The 14,893-nt window shown below is 41.7% G+C and overlaps 5 protein-coding genes across 5 annotated transcripts; 4 read left to right on the top strand and 1 right to left on the bottom strand.

Annotated features, from left to right (window-relative positions):
• Positions 1 to 998: 998 nt before the first annotated feature.
• PADG_11875 (uncharacterized protein) lies at positions 999 to 3,583 on the top strand (the record flags this gene model as incomplete). The annotated part of the gene is made up of 2 exons (XM_010762287.1): positions 999 to 1,032; positions 1,167 to 3,583. 2 exons carry the CDS (start codon positions 999 to 1,001, stop codon positions 3,581 to 3,583), a joined length of 2,451 nt encoding a protein of 816 aa, XP_010760589.1.
• Positions 3,584 to 4,876: 1,293 nt separating this feature from the next.
• PADG_11874 (uncharacterized protein) lies at positions 4,877 to 6,569 on the top strand (the record flags this gene model as incomplete). The annotated part of the gene is made up of 4 exons (XM_010762286.1): positions 4,877 to 4,981; positions 5,051 to 5,374; positions 5,455 to 5,824; positions 5,899 to 6,569. The coding sequence occupies 4 exons, from the start codon at positions 4,877 to 4,879 to the stop codon at positions 6,567 to 6,569; spliced, it is 1,470 nt and encodes a 489-aa protein (XP_010760588.1).
• Positions 6,570 to 7,956: 1,387 nt separating this feature from the next.
• Positions 7,957 to 9,894, top strand: PADG_05085 (1-pyrroline-5-carboxylate dehydrogenase; the record flags this gene model as incomplete). Its single annotated transcript, XM_010762193.1, has 3 exons — positions 7,957 to 8,070; positions 8,174 to 8,281; positions 8,395 to 9,894. The coding sequence occupies 3 exons, from the start codon at positions 7,957 to 7,959 to the stop codon at positions 9,892 to 9,894; spliced, it is 1,722 nt and encodes a 573-aa protein (XP_010760495.1).
• A 1,607-nt stretch (positions 9,895 to 11,501) lies between these two features.
• Positions 11,502 to 11,794, bottom strand: PADG_11873 (uncharacterized protein; the record flags this gene model as incomplete). Its single annotated transcript, XM_010762285.1, has 2 exons — positions 11,502 to 11,535; positions 11,583 to 11,794. 2 exons carry the CDS (start codon positions 11,792 to 11,794, stop codon positions 11,502 to 11,504), a joined length of 246 nt encoding a protein of 81 aa, XP_010760587.1.
• Positions 11,795 to 11,963: 169 nt separating this feature from the next.
• PADG_05084 (high-affinity Cu transporter CTR3) lies at positions 11,964 to 12,737 on the top strand (the record flags this gene model as incomplete). The annotated part of the gene is made up of 3 exons (XM_010761964.1): positions 11,964 to 12,056; positions 12,202 to 12,232; positions 12,313 to 12,737. The coding sequence occupies 3 exons, from the start codon at positions 11,964 to 11,966 to the stop codon at positions 12,735 to 12,737; spliced, it is 549 nt and encodes a 182-aa protein (XP_010760266.1).
• Positions 12,738 to 14,893: the final 2,156 nt, after the last annotated feature.

Raw genomic sequence — 14,893 nt, 5'->3', positions numbered from 1 at the left:
GCAACCCGCAACTCTCAAAAAGAAATAAACAAAAGAAGGGAAGGGCGGGGGGGGGGGGGGGGGGGGGGGAAAGGAAAAAGGTGGGAGGTTAGAACCTTTCAGACCTCCACAGCGCCCACCAAACCAGGCCGACCGAAGTCAAGACGCCAAGGCAAGGTCAAGATCATCACCACTCCCTGGATTGAAGCAGACACACGAAATCGGTGACCGAAGCAATCGAGGCGGGAGTATAAAAAGGCTTCACTCTAGGGCGCTGGGGACATGGTGGTCATCAGCAAGGTTGGGGATTCAGTCGCTAGTGCGAAAAAATCAGGTGGGACGATTTACTATAGAAATGATTCTCTGTTGTTGAAGGGATTCATGCATTAGCATTGGATGTTCGAGGCCGGACTGCAAATTCTGAGGATGAAGGATGAAAGATGAGGCATGAGGGGTTGTGGGGTTGGGGATAGACTGCATGTAGGGGGGTAGCTTACTTGAAGTAAAGTCGACTGGATTTTAGAAAGAAGATCGCGGGTTGGGGGGACTTATATACTGATGGCAGTGGGCTGGGCGGGGCCCTCTAGAGACGCTAGACCGGCGCTAGCAGTAAGCGAGAATCAATCATGGGATGAACTGGCCAATCACGGAGGGCTAGGGTTAGGGCATGAGAAATGAGAAATGAGAGATCACGTGTAGAGATAATTTTCCCAGCTGGCAAACACCCCAAACAGAAAAAAAAAAAAATTACGTAATTCAACCACGAGTTAAGGGGAAGGAATCTATTTTAACGTTGGAAGGTTCTTCACCCTTGAACGACCCTCTACGCGGGAAAAGAGAACATTAGGAATATTTTACGGAGTGCCCCGTATGAGGATTTGGGTAAATATTCCTCTCCTTGCCCATATCTTGGAGGGACCTTCGGTCAATAATTGGCCGATTCTCATCCCGAGCGTGTCTCATCCGAGAGTGGCTCATCCGAGCGTGGGAGTAAACAGCGAGTTGAACAACTAATGATGATGACTGGAATTGTGCTGGGTATATCTCCCCCAGGTACTTGGGAACCGTGAATGCTTTTTTTGGTTTCTATTTCTATTTTTTTCTTTATTCTTTTTTTTATAAAAACAATATTTTGGTATTTGTGGTAACGTGGCAATGTGGTGATATAATTCTGCTGCTAACAACAGTAATTCGTACTAATACGTTAGGGCTTCTCTCCCTGTGGCATAAATATCGAATCCCTATACTCTTCCTGGCCCCCGTTGTTCTCGCCGTAGTGCGACTCCTCCCGAAATACCCTACATCCGACCCCCCTCACTCCTCCGGCTCATCCCCATTACCATCTTCAAAGGAAACCATAAATTCGGGTGATGTGCAGGAACGAGAGTTGTTGTTATCCAAGACAGAGCCCCCGTTGGCAACTTTGACCAAACATGACCCTTCGCCATCCTCCTCCCCTGACAGCGATAAAAGGACCAAGAGGCGTCTGAATGGACCAAAGAGAGTCCATGGCACGAAGCCCTTGAAAAATGATGTAAACCGCTTGAGCGGGCACGCGAGATTACCACGGGATATTGTTATCCAACCTTTAGTATTTTACGCCTCTTTAACGGGCTCGACTGAAGCCTACGCCAAATCATTCTGCGACCGGCTTCAGGGTGCAGCGCAATCGTCACGGAATAATGGCAATGGGACATTCCTTGCCCCAAAGCTTCATGATCTGTCGTATATAGAGTTTGATGACTACTTCATCGCGGCTCCCAATCCAACACACTCTGCCCCGAATACTAAGTTCTTTTATTGTATTTTGATCCCCACTTATAACATCGATACTATGATAAATACATTCCTGGACCATCTGAATGAAACTCATAATGATTTCCGCATCAATACCTCCTCTCTTTCTGGGTTGATAGGGTATTCCGTATTTGGTTTCGGAGACGGAGAGGGCTGGCCTACCGAAGAAGCAGGTTTCTGCTCACAGGCGAAGGAAGTGGATAGATGGATGGCCAAGCTGACGGGAAAGAAGAGAGCTTATCCATTAGGATTGGCAGACGTCAAAGATGAAAACCTTCAAATTATTCTCAGTGATTGGTGTGACGGCTTGAGTGATGTTCTATCCGATTTGGTGGCGTTAGGGGGAGGGTTGGGGGAGGGTGTTCCCGGAAGTGGCGATCCCATCGAAAGCGATGAGGAAGAAGATATTGATGGCGAGCCCGCAGAGAACAAAACCAATGGAGGGAACAGGCTAAAGAAAGACCAGGAACAACGGCCGATTGTCGATATGGAAGACATCAAGTTCACAATTTCCGACGAGAAGACTTCAGCTGATTCTCAATTATTGCCTATCGATTTTACGACGCAGTCAGGAACGCAATCTTTTAAGCCTGCTGCACAACTTGAAATGGTACCCACATCGTCTCCCACTCACGCTGCACTAACGAAGCAGGGATACACAATTGTTGGCTCACATTCGGGGGTGAAGATATGTCGTTGGACAAAATCCGCATTGCGAGGACGGGGCTCCTGCTATAAGAATTCGTTCTACGGAATTAAGTCGCACCTTTGTATGGAAACCACACCCTCGCTCTCATGCAGCAACAAATGTGTCTTCTGTTGGCGCCATGGAACAAATCCAGTGGGAACCACTTGGCGGTGGAGAGCCGATCCTCCAGATCTCATTTTTGATGGGGTAAAAGCTGGTCACTACAAGAAGATCAAAATGCTACGAGGTGTACCTGGTGTTCGAGCGGAACGCTTCGCAGAGGCGATGCGTATTCGACATTGTGCTCTGAGTTTGGTTGGCGAGCCGATATTCTATCCTCATATCAACAAATTCCTGGAGCTTCTTCACGGCGAACAGATTTCTAGCTTCCTGGTCTGCAATGCACAGCATCCGGATCAACTTGCCACCCTTGATCGCGTTACCCAATTATATGTTTCTATTGACGCCAGCAATCGTGAAAGCCTTCGGAAGATCGACCGCCCCCTTCATCGTGACTTCTGGGAAAGATTCCAGCGTTGCATTGCCATTCTGCGAGAAAAAAGATACTTCCAGCGGACCGTTTATAGGCTTACACTTGTCAAGGGGTTCAATGTCGACGAAGAAGTAGTTGGTTATGCCGATCTTGTAGAAAAAGGTCTCCCTTGTTTTGTTGAGGTCAAGGGGGTGACTTTTTGTGGCACAAGTACTAGTGCGAGGGCTGGGTTGACCATGAAAAATGTTCCGTTTTATGAAGAAGTCGTCTCCTTTGTTGTCGCGTTAAATGCTGAACTGTCCCGGCGTGGTCTTGGGTACGGCATTGCTGCTGAACATAGTCACAGCTGTTGTATTCTTCTTGCGTCAAACCGCTTTTTTGTGAACGATCGGTGGCATACGAGAATCGATTACGATAAATTTTTCATTCTTCTACAGAGGGAGAAAAGTGACGGGATCCAATTTCGTCCTGAAGACTATATGAGGGAGACCGAAGGATGGGCGTTATGGGGTAATGGAGGTTTTGATCCGAACGACACCCGCGTTTATACCCGGGGGAAAAACAAGGCCAAGCAGAACGCTACTATTGAGGAGTCACTGGCACAAGGCGCTTCCGTTAACGGTTGAGATGTATCCGAGAAATGTATTGAACTTCGTTGAAACATGCGCGCAGGCATATAACCACCGTATGAAGCGCACTGACTATGGAAACATCAATTTACCGTGTTTAATGACGAGACGAGTTGCGACCAAACCCTGTGCTTGTGGAGAAGAAGTCATATGCCCAAAGGCTTTGTCTGTCAATCTCTATGTGTCAAGTACAGCATTTGGTACGTTGTTTTGTTTCCTGCATAACATCGACCTGTCGAAAAACTGTGAACTCATTCCTTGCTGGCCCTCAAAAACGGGGGCTTCAATTCCTAATTGATATTCAACCTCCACCTCACCCCTTCCCACATACGGGTTGGGGGTTGGACCATTGAGGATGGCACAGTTTTCCACCCAAGTGCGCACTTCAGGGGCTCTCGAGGAGCTTAACAAGAATCGAGGTTCAAACCTGCCTGGAATTTAGAGTGACGACAGAACTGGGCATTATGATATATTATTTGTATATAAGGACAACGCGAATCCAGTTGAACCCGTCTGCCTAATTTCGCAGTGATCAGTTTGCGAATTTCACTGCTAATTGCACTTGATCTCCTTTAAGTATCTGATCCACTCCAGGCACAAATGCATTTTCCCGTAATCTCTGTTGGTTCAAAATAGTCTGTGGTTGTGGTTTGACTGATTTAATACAGCAGCCGAAGAGTTGAAATGCAGGCGCCATGTTCAACCTGTATTGACACGAGCACGATATCATACCAACGGACGGACATCTATTGAACTAGTGACCTATGTAGGTATCATAATATTCTATTAGCTACGGCAATTCGGAATGCAGCATCTACCAACACACATGGATCCATACAGGTGGTGTCACTCAAATCTAACATAGACTCCACAGTTTCATGGTTAATTTGAGAGCGGTAACTAGTTAGTTGCCTGAGCTTTTGACTGCTATTGGGTGCCATTTCCTCCATTCCCAGTCACAGCTGGATTGTCCCTTCTCTCAATAAAGGTAGTCAACATCATGGTTGGTATGTGGGTAAAATCAACACGAAGTGTAACCTGGAAAATGTGCGGAGTAGCTATATTGGTTATTGGTGCAAGGGAAATAAGCATAACTTATCAAATAATCACAATCTTAACTGCTCCTGGCGCTCTCTCGTTCCTAGTCTTGACCAGTCTGGGTTTTTTGATTCATTTTGTGCCAACATATAGATATATCATATGTTAAGCATTGCTTCGGCTGTCTTCAGAGTATAATTATTTTTTTGTTGGAGGGGTTTTATTTCATCATTGAGGGAGAAAGCATTTGATATGGTTGTTTGGATCCCCTCAGCTTTGTGTCTTGCTGTGGGATTATTCGCCCACTGCGCTCCAGCTTTGGATAATGGGCTGGCGTTGACACCACAGATGGGCTGGGTAGCTATTCTTCTCTTGAGCATGGCCTTGTCGGATAGTTAATTCTAACATCCCCTTCTCCAAAAACAGAATACGTGGAACTCGTTTTATTGCGACCTGAATGAGGAAGTGGTTCTTGACGCAGCGGACAAGATCGTTCAGCTGGGTTTCATGGACCTTGGTTATGAATATATTGTGTTGGATGATTGTTGGTCTGCGGGACGCAATTCATCCGACTATTTACAACCGAATCTCGAGAAATTTCCGAGTGGAATTGATGGGCTTGCCGCCAAAATACACGCCATGGGCCTGAAAATCGGAATATACTCTAGCGCTGGAACCAAGACATGCGCTCATTACGAAGGTTCGCTGGGCTATGAGGAGAAAGATGCTGAGCTTTGGGCAAGCTGGGGAGTAAGTTCAGGCCCAAAACCCTAACCAAGCCAGAAGAAAGGTTTGATGTCAGGAGAGGTCGACTAACGGTAAATCCCCAGATCGATTATCTAAAATATGACAACTGCTACAATGAGGGTCAAGAAGGGACGCCCCTCCTTTCCTTCAATCGGTACAACGTTATGGGCAAGGCCCTTAACGCTACAGGCAGACCGATTTTGTACAGTCTGTGCAACTGGGGTATCGACGGGCCGTGGAACTTTGCGCCCACCATTGCCAATTCGTGGCGCATAACGGGAGACCTATTCCTCAACTATAACAGGGAAACACCGGAGTGCCCCTGCGCAGAATTGGGCGGTCTTGATTGCAAGCTGCCTGGATTCCGCTGCTCCGTGATGAATGTTCTTAACAAAGCAGCCTACCTTCCATCTAAGGGATTTTCTGGGGCGTGGAATGATCTGGACATGCTCGGTATGTGTTAACTACCCCTTTAAGGAGAGGGATTCTGGCTACGTTAAGAGCTCTCTAGTTGACAAACAAGGAAGTGGTGGGTAATGGGGGGTTGACGGATGACGCAATGGTCGCACACTTCAGCTTGTGGGCGGCATTAAAATCACCGTTGCTGATGACACCTGTATTGAGTAAGGTCGATGCGAAAAGCCTCTCCATTTTGCAAAATATCGCAGTCCTGGCGATCTCACAAGACTCTGCTGGTTTATCCGCAACCCGTAAATGGAGACAGTATGTCGGGGACGCGGATGAATTTGGACGAGAAGGGGAAATTCAGATGTTTAGTGGTCGCCTTGCTGGAGGGGATGAAGTTGTCCTGTTCCTCAACGCAGCAGCAACCGATAGGCAGATGGAGTCTTCCCTTGAAGACATATTCTGGGATCGGGGGCCCGGCGGAATTGCTCCCGAAATCCAGGAGACATGGGACATATACGATCTGTGGGCAAACCGCATGGATGACGAAACTGCCTTGACAATTATCCATGGGAATGCATCTCAGGAAGTCATGGCTGAACGCAACCTAACTGCGCTGGGAGGCCCTAGGAAGGTATTTGCAAAAGTGCCCAAGTCAACCTCGGCGACATTCATGGGGTTGAAGATCGGAAGCGTACAGCCCGGTGGTGTTGTAACGGCATTTGTCAAGGCCCATGGCGTAGCGATGTTCCGTCTTCGCCGGAAGCCATCCCTCCACCGGGATGAATTATGAAAAGATCTCCCCAGGCTGGGCTTACTTGGGTAGTTAAACAGGTTATTAATATGTCTGTGAGTGGACCGGGCTTTTTGCAGTTAACTAACTAGCCATCAATGTGGAAATTTTCCTGTCCGATGTGGCGGCCTTCCGCAAGGGTCCAACCAACCAAAACCCCGACCAACTATTGGCCACAACTAGTTAAACAGTAAAATGTTGTGATTAATGATGCGCAATCGTTTTTACCCATTTGCATCCCGATATTTTCTCTCCGTCTATCTCATCCGGATTGCCTTGTCGGGCAGCGGATTTGCCCCCCGCAGAGCCCTGCGGAGCATTGGCCAAACGGGGCTATCCGGCGTTGCCCTGCAAATTCCGGGTCCGGTCATGTGATGTTCCCAGCGGGGGCCGGCGTTTGTAGTTAGTAGTGGGAAACGGCGAAAGAAAATGCAACTGTCCAAGTTCCATTGGGTTGGGTTGACCCTTGGGCTTTGGTTGGTAGGGTCTGGTAGGGTCTGGTAGGGTTTGGTAGGGTTTGGTAGGGTTTGGTAGGGGTTTGATAGGGTTAGGGTTAGGGTTAGGTTGCCCCCCTTCGTCACTAGCTACTCCGTCCCTCTGCAGTTGACGCACTTATAATAGTTAGTCATGTGATCCTTAGAAGTCAAATGCCTCCTAAACTCGCTACTCCTTTCCCAAATATGATTATTACTCTGCAACACAAAGGGTTCGGTTCTTTTTATTCCCATAACTAATCAGCCCAGTCAAAGTTTCGTGAAACTGCCTTATATCCCTTCAGCCTTCCAAGCTGCATTTTGCAGCCAGCTCTGTAATTAATTAATTAATTAGTGGGAGCCTCCAACCTGTGGGCAACTGGCTGCAAAGCCAAATAGTAATTAATACTGATGATGACAGGCTAGTGGTTTCAAGAAGAACTCCGTATCGTCGTCGGTGGTTCGCCACTCTTTATTGTGTCTGGCCTAAAGAGCGGTTCCGGTTCCAGTGAGGAGAAAAGCTTTCTTAGGTTCATCCCCTTTGCCAAACCAGCAAATTCCCCGCCAACGCGCGCCCAAACCCCCAAGGGCGACAAGGGGATCTAGTTGTGGAACGTTCCCCCTGGCGGAACTTGACATCAAGGTTAACTAACTAACTATTATTATGTAAAATATCCCCTGACCCGCTCCGCCTCTGTTTCTCTCCCTACTGCAGTGCGCCGTTGTTATTTTAGCTGATTGTTAATTTTTAACTAACTAGTTAGTGAACTATTAACTTAGTTATGGTTATTAACTGTAACTCACTAGTTTAAGGCTTATAACCTTTCACGTCCCCTCAAGCGTTCTTTTGCTCCATCTCTTAAACCGTGCGCAGTCCTCAACAGCAGATTCCAGGTGTTTGAGAGATAGACGTTATGCATAGAATCCCTGCCGTATCCGCCGTCTCTCCGCGCTCAGCGGTGCAGGCCACCCCCATCACCTCTGTTTCGCGGTTTGCCCGTAGTTTTGGCAGCTTTGCAGGCTTCAAGGTTCCTAGGGCGCGCAACGAACCAAATGCAGGTTTACTCCATTCCCTGAGGTTGCTAGCAGTCTTTTCTCCCGCCACTGCTAACTTTCTCCCCTTAAATCCAGCAACATTATGGGAAAAATTCGCCGGAGCGTTTGGGACTAGAACGCTCCTTAAAATCACTGAAGCAAAAATTCCCGCTTGAAGTCCCAGCTGTTATCGGAGGCAAAAATGTTAAGATTTTTTTTTTTCTTTTTTTTTTTCTTTTTTTTCTTTTTTTTAATTTTTATTTAAACTTGGGTTAAGCCATCCTTTCCAATGCTTACTCTCCTATCCCATCATCCAGATCAAATCTCCCAACCTATCTCGCCAGCCAAACCCGTCTTTCCACGCTGAAGCTGTGGCTCATTACTATAATGTCGCCGAAGAACATGTCCACCAGGCAATCGACGCTGCCCTGAAGTCTAAGCTAGAATGGGAACTTCTCTCCTTTGCCGATAGAGCTGCCGTTTTTCTCAAGGCTGCTGATCTGATAGCGGGGAAGTACCGCTACGATATCATGGCCGCCACCATGCTTGGCCAAGGGAAGAACGCCTGGCAGGCTGAGATAGATGCTGCTGCCGAGCTTGCGGATTTCCTACGGTTTAATGTTCAGTATGCGGAGGAGCTGTATGCCCAGCAGCCTCAGCATCATTCGCCAGGTGTTTGGAACCGCGTGGAATACCGCCCATTAGAAGGATTTGTGTATGCGATATCTCCTTTCAACTTTACCGCCATTGGGGGTAACCTATGTGCCGCGCCCGCCCTTCTTGGTAATGTCGTTGTCTGGAAGCCATCGCCGTCTTCCATGGCCGCGAGCTATCTTCTGTACCAAATTTTCCTTGAAGCGGGCCTTCCCCCAAATGTGATTCAGTTTGTGCCGGGCGATGCTGAAATGGTTACCAGCATTGCCCTCACGCACAAGGAATTCGCTGCCCTTCATTTCACCGGAAGCAGCTCCGTTTTCCGGTCTTTGTATGGAAAGATAGGTCAATGCATTGCGAATGGCGTATACCGAAGCTATCCCCGAGTGGTTGGTGAAACCGGCGGCAAGAATTTCCATCTGGTCCACCCTTCTGCTGATATTACCAATGCTGCCATCAACACCGTTCGTGGCGCTTTTGAGTATCAGGGACAAAAATGCAGTGCCACTTCTCGTGCCTACGTCCCCCAGTCCCGCTGGGAAGAGTTTAAATCTCTGCTCATCAGTGAGACAGAAAGTTTGAAGTCAGGCCCGCCGGAGGATTTTGGCAGTTTTATCGGGCCTGTTATCCATGAGGTATCTTTCAAAAAGCTCACTGGAGTTATGGATGCTGCGAATAAGGACTCCGAACTTGAGTTGATCGTTGGGGGGAAATATGATGGTAGCCGGGGGTATTTCATTCAGCCTACTATCTACCTCGCAAAGGATCCCCACCACAAACTTATGTCTACCGAACTCTTTGGACCCATTCTCGTCATTTATGTGTATGACGACACTAAATCTCCCGTTGAAGCATTCCAAAAAATCTGCGGAACCATCAATAATACATCAGAGTACGGCCTAACTGGTTCTGTCTTTTCTGTACAAAGGGACGCCATTCGGTACGCTGAGGAAGCACTGAGAAATACGGCTGGGAACTTCTACATCAATTGCAAGTCGACAGGCGCTGTTGTTGGACAACAACCGTTTGGTGGAGCTCGACAGAGCGGAACAAATGATAAAGCAGGAAGCGCAACCATTCTCAGCAGATTTGTGAGCATGCGTTCGATTAAAGAGGAATTCTCTGCCCTCTCCCAGACCACATACCCCAGCAACGAGGTATAGCTCAAAATCAAAAAGGGCTTCCACATCTGTCAAAAGGTGTCTCGACTAGGTAAAGCTTTTTGTTATGATGTGCTAGGGGCATGCGGTATATAATTAAAACGATTATCCGGTAAGAAACGGCTTCAGCGATTTTCAAGACCAACGACAGCATGTTTAACCGAGGTAGAATGGAAACATCGAGAATAATTTTTCTCCAGGGTTCGGTCATCTCTGAACAGAACATTTGAACATGCGGCTGTTTCGGTCGAATGAAACAAGGGAGATTTTACCGTAGTTGATAAATAGGTGTTCGAGCCACCTCATCACTGTACAGGTTGATAGTTAAAAGAGAACAACAACCCACATAGGAAAAATAGATTAATTATATTAAGAATTATCTACAAATCAGCTTTAATAGGTGTGCAAACATAACATAGTAAATTACCTTCCCTGACAAACTTTTCAAATTTATATAACTAACTAATTAAACTTTTACATTTAGTCACTTCAGTTTCAATTACAAAATTAATTGAAAACTTTTTCGATCTTAGTAAAGAAAAGTATATAACTGGTTAACTAGTTAGTTAGTTAGTTAATTAACTAAGTTAATTAATTAGATTATAGTATTTTAATATAAATTATTTTTTATTTTAAATTAAATATAAAAAATATGTCATGAGCTATTATTCAATAATATAAATAAAATATTATATACTTTATATTTATATTTTTTTGTTATATCATAATATTAATTATAAATTATCTATTAAATTTTATTTATTAAATTTTATTTCAATAATTTAATTTATGAATTAATTATTATATTTTTATTTGTATTGTTATAAATTTAAAAACTTTTATTTTATAAATTATATAATTAAGTTTAAATTTAACAAATTAAATATTTTTAAATTATATTATTAAAAATATATTATTTTATAATATTATTAATTTTATCAAGAAAATAAATTTAATTATAATATATTTTATATAATTAAATTTTTTAATATATAATAATTTAAATATAATTTTAGAATGTAAATTAATTAAATATAAAATATAAAATTATTATCTATATATAACAAAAATAAAGTAAAAAAAATAAGAAAAATTAAATTTAATAATTTTTCATAAATTAAACATTTCAGCAGAAAGATCAATTTATATATATTATCATTCAAGTCATTATTAAGCTATAAATGAAGCAAACTTGCATTAAAGATAAAAGTTCAGAAAATTATTATTTAAAGTTATAACATAGCTATATGAATAATATAATTCAATAAAGAAAATATACAAAACAGATAAAATAAAGAAAATTGCGAGAAAAGTAAATAAATAAATGAAAATAAATAATAATAAAAAAAGACAATGAAAATAAAATGTTCGTGCGATGAGTGGAGATCATTTATAGTAATTTTGAAAGTGATGATGTTGCAACTAAATCTGATCAGTGCTTGCTGCTATTAATCCAACAGGACAAATTCCCTGTGATAAAGAATAAGCGATGAGTTCGTTTTACCTACAGTCCACCTCGCTTCCAAGTATACACCCGACAAGGTCTAGCCCGGCGGAAGGATCCACACCATTAACCGCAATGAACATTGCACGCTACTTTCCCCAGTGACCTAATCCCCATTCAGAGGCGGTTTTTTACCTTTCCTGTATTATCAGCAAGCTTAGAGAATATTCTGCTCAAATCAACTCACCATAGGACTATGCGACGTGCCAGGATCCAATGAGCCAGGTTCTGCCGAACTCGATCCCTCGGGGTGATCCATGGGTCGATATGCAGCAAACTTTGAGCTGCACATCTTCCAGCGCCGTGGTGATCGCTTCCCGGCAAGTCTAAAAATATGGCAGGGGAAGTATAAAGGAGGCCGGTGACTCCTGCTGCTCCAAAATTTATATATTTTGCCATGTTTGTTGTCACTTGTCCTTTCTTGTCATACACACCCTCCCAACCTCCTTGTCTTTTGCCAAAGCAACATAACTTGGATTGTTTATTTGTTACATCGCGAACCTTGCTGCCTGCGCGTCGCTCTTTTTAAGAGAGCGCAACATTTCGCACCGAGAAAATGGATATGCATATGGCGATGAACCACTCTTCGGCAAACGATGCTCAATCTTCCATGCAAGGAATGCATGGCATGCACGGCGGAGGCAGCTCCTGCGTGATTTCTGTATGTGGCAGCCTCCTTATGGAAAAAAAAAAAAAAGGAAAAAAAAAAGTGATTTTGCCAGCGGGGATGGATCGCTACGGGCTGTAGTACGGGCTCTGGGGTGTGCGGTGTTAGGTGTGGAGCTGACAAAATTGGTTTTCATTAGATGCTTTGGAATTGGCATGTCATGAATGCCTGTATGTCCATCGACCCTCCAAATTCCTCGTTTTGATTTGATTTATTTGGTTTCTTTAACTCTTTTTAACTGTTTTGATAGGCTTCATATCCTCATCATGGAGAATCACGTCCAGAGGAATGTTTGTAGGGTCATGTATAGGCGTCATCCTCCTCGTCATGACTCTCGAGTTCCTCCGACGGGTCGGTAGTGAATTCGACAGGTATCTCGCTGGGAAACGCTTGAGTGTCCCGACCCGGCTGCAGCGGACGAACGTGAACCCGAAGTCGACAACCAGTTCCTGTGAAAGTCCGACTGAAGCATCTGTGCTGCAGCCACAACCTCAGGTGCGACCTACGCTTCTTCAGCACACTGCCCGCTCGCTGCTTCACATGATGCAATTCGGAGTTGCTTACATTATCATGCTGCTGGCCATGTACTACAACGGGTACATAATCATTTCGATCTTGATAGGATCTTTCCTGGGCTTCTTTGTGTTTTCATGGAGATCAGGCGAAGAAAAGTGAGTAAACTAATATTAGTATGTGGTTAGAGGGCATTTTCCCCCTCTTATTTAGAGAGCTGCTAATGCGAAAGTTATTGCTACACTAGGGACGCCTGCAAGGTAACTGTCTGTTGCGGTTAGCACCAAACAAAAAGATGCTGGCATTTATATTTGCTTGTTGCAATTTTGATATCGGAAAAGTTGGAAAGATGAGAAACATGAGTGCGAAAGGACCAATTGTTACATGTAATGTACTGTACATACATGTGCACTTGTAAGATAATGTATAGATACATCTCCAATGCATTCTGAGTCAACTTGATGTGTTTTTCCTAGACATTTTCCTTTTTAAAAGACTTTTTTATATTAATAATCAATTAACAGAGCAAACAGTGATGTAATAATATTTTCATTCTTTTTATCATTTTTTTTATGATTTTTTAACATTTTAAAAAGAAATATTTTATAAATAGTAAAATTTTATTCTTATCTATAGATTATGTTAGAATTAGTACAGTTTTAATTATTTAGTATATAATATTAAAATTTAAAAATAATTAATTAGTAGATTTTTTATATATTTTATAATATTTATATATTATATATTTAATATTTTTGATATTAATATTAATAGTTTATTATTTAATTAATTTAAATAATTTTTAAAAAATTTAAATAAATAATATAATAAATAAAGTATTAAAAATAATTTTAATACTTTTTTATAAAATATAAATTCATTAAAAGAAGAAAAAATAATATTAAAATAAAGTCTTAATAATAATAATAATAAATATAATTAAAATTTATATAAATTAAAATTTTAATAAAAATATAAATATAATTATTTTTTATAATATTTTTTTATATTTATAAAAATATTAATATTTTTAATAATAATAAATAAAGTATTAAAAAGGAAATTAGTATTTAAAAATATATTATATATAATAATTATTATGAAGAGCTATATTTTAAATTTTATAATATTTAGATTATATTTTTGAACTATTTAAATATTATCAAAATAATAGTATTGAAGTAATCTCTTTGTTTTTTTTTATTATTATTATTATTTATATATTCTTCTATCTGTACTAGTTTCTATTACAAAAGTACTAATTCTTATATTGAATCTTCATTTTATATTAAAAAAAGCTTGATTTTTTATAAAATTTATTTTTTTTCTTTCTTTCATAACAATTTTTTTTCTGTTTCTATATATACTAGTTGTTAGCTGTTTTCAGTGACTAGCTCATCATATTATAAATTATTTCAAGATTATCTGTCTGAGATTTAAAAAGTCAGTTTTATCAAAGTCTATACACAGCACAGAGCTGTTCATATACAAGAAGAGATATAATATATCTCTATAATTCACTATAGAAGATGTCAAGTTAATAAAAGATTTAAAAGACTTTAATGATCTCAGTTTATGTGATTTATCATTGATATCTCTATAACTAATGATTAATTTTACAACTTAGTTAGGTATATTAATATGAATATGAGAAAGTCTGAACATATACATTCATATGACTTTAAAACCTTCTTTAGCAATAGATCTTATAAAAAGAAATCTATTATAATTCAACTAGAGACATGATAATAAAAGTTCAATTTATTTATCTAACTAAATAGCTGCAATAAAAATACTAAACTGAGAATTAAAATATAAAATAAATCAGCAGCTAAATATATAAAGATGGTTAAAAATCAGAACAGATCAATCTTTACAGCAGAGGAAATATATTAGGCTCAGCGGTGCCCGGTTAGACTCGACGTCGGATTAGGCTCGGCGCCCGATTAGGCCTAATCCTCATCGCATGACCACGTGACCATGCAGGTGGTTATGTAGGATGGTTGAATCTCTCATATTGGGAGGCTATCTAATATACGCTATATCACGTGCGGCGGGGCGGCAGCTCGGACCATCATACGCTCAACAGGTTATAATTCAGGCAGGTCCCAGCACCTTCATTCATCCCATCAAGCTTAGTATTTCATTATATAGCAGTTAGCAATGCAGAGAGTTTTCTTCTTATGCAGCTCACATTCACTCTCTAACATAATACTAAGCTTCTCTTCTATCTTTTCACTTAGATTTCAGCAGAAAACTTAAGTGTCTCAGTTGAATTAGAATTTGCTAGTTGAGTGTTTGACAATGTGTCAGATCAA

Source organism: Paracoccidioides brasiliensis (assembly GCF_000150735.1).
Source record: "Paracoccidioides brasiliensis Pb18 unplaced genomic scaffold supercont2.5, whole genome shotgun sequence".
Taxonomy (NCBI): domain Eukaryota; kingdom Fungi; phylum Ascomycota; class Eurotiomycetes; order Onygenales; family Ajellomycetaceae; genus Paracoccidioides; species Paracoccidioides brasiliensis.
Note: the sequence above shows the minus strand (reverse complement) of the source record. Positions and strands in the feature narration are given on the sequence as shown.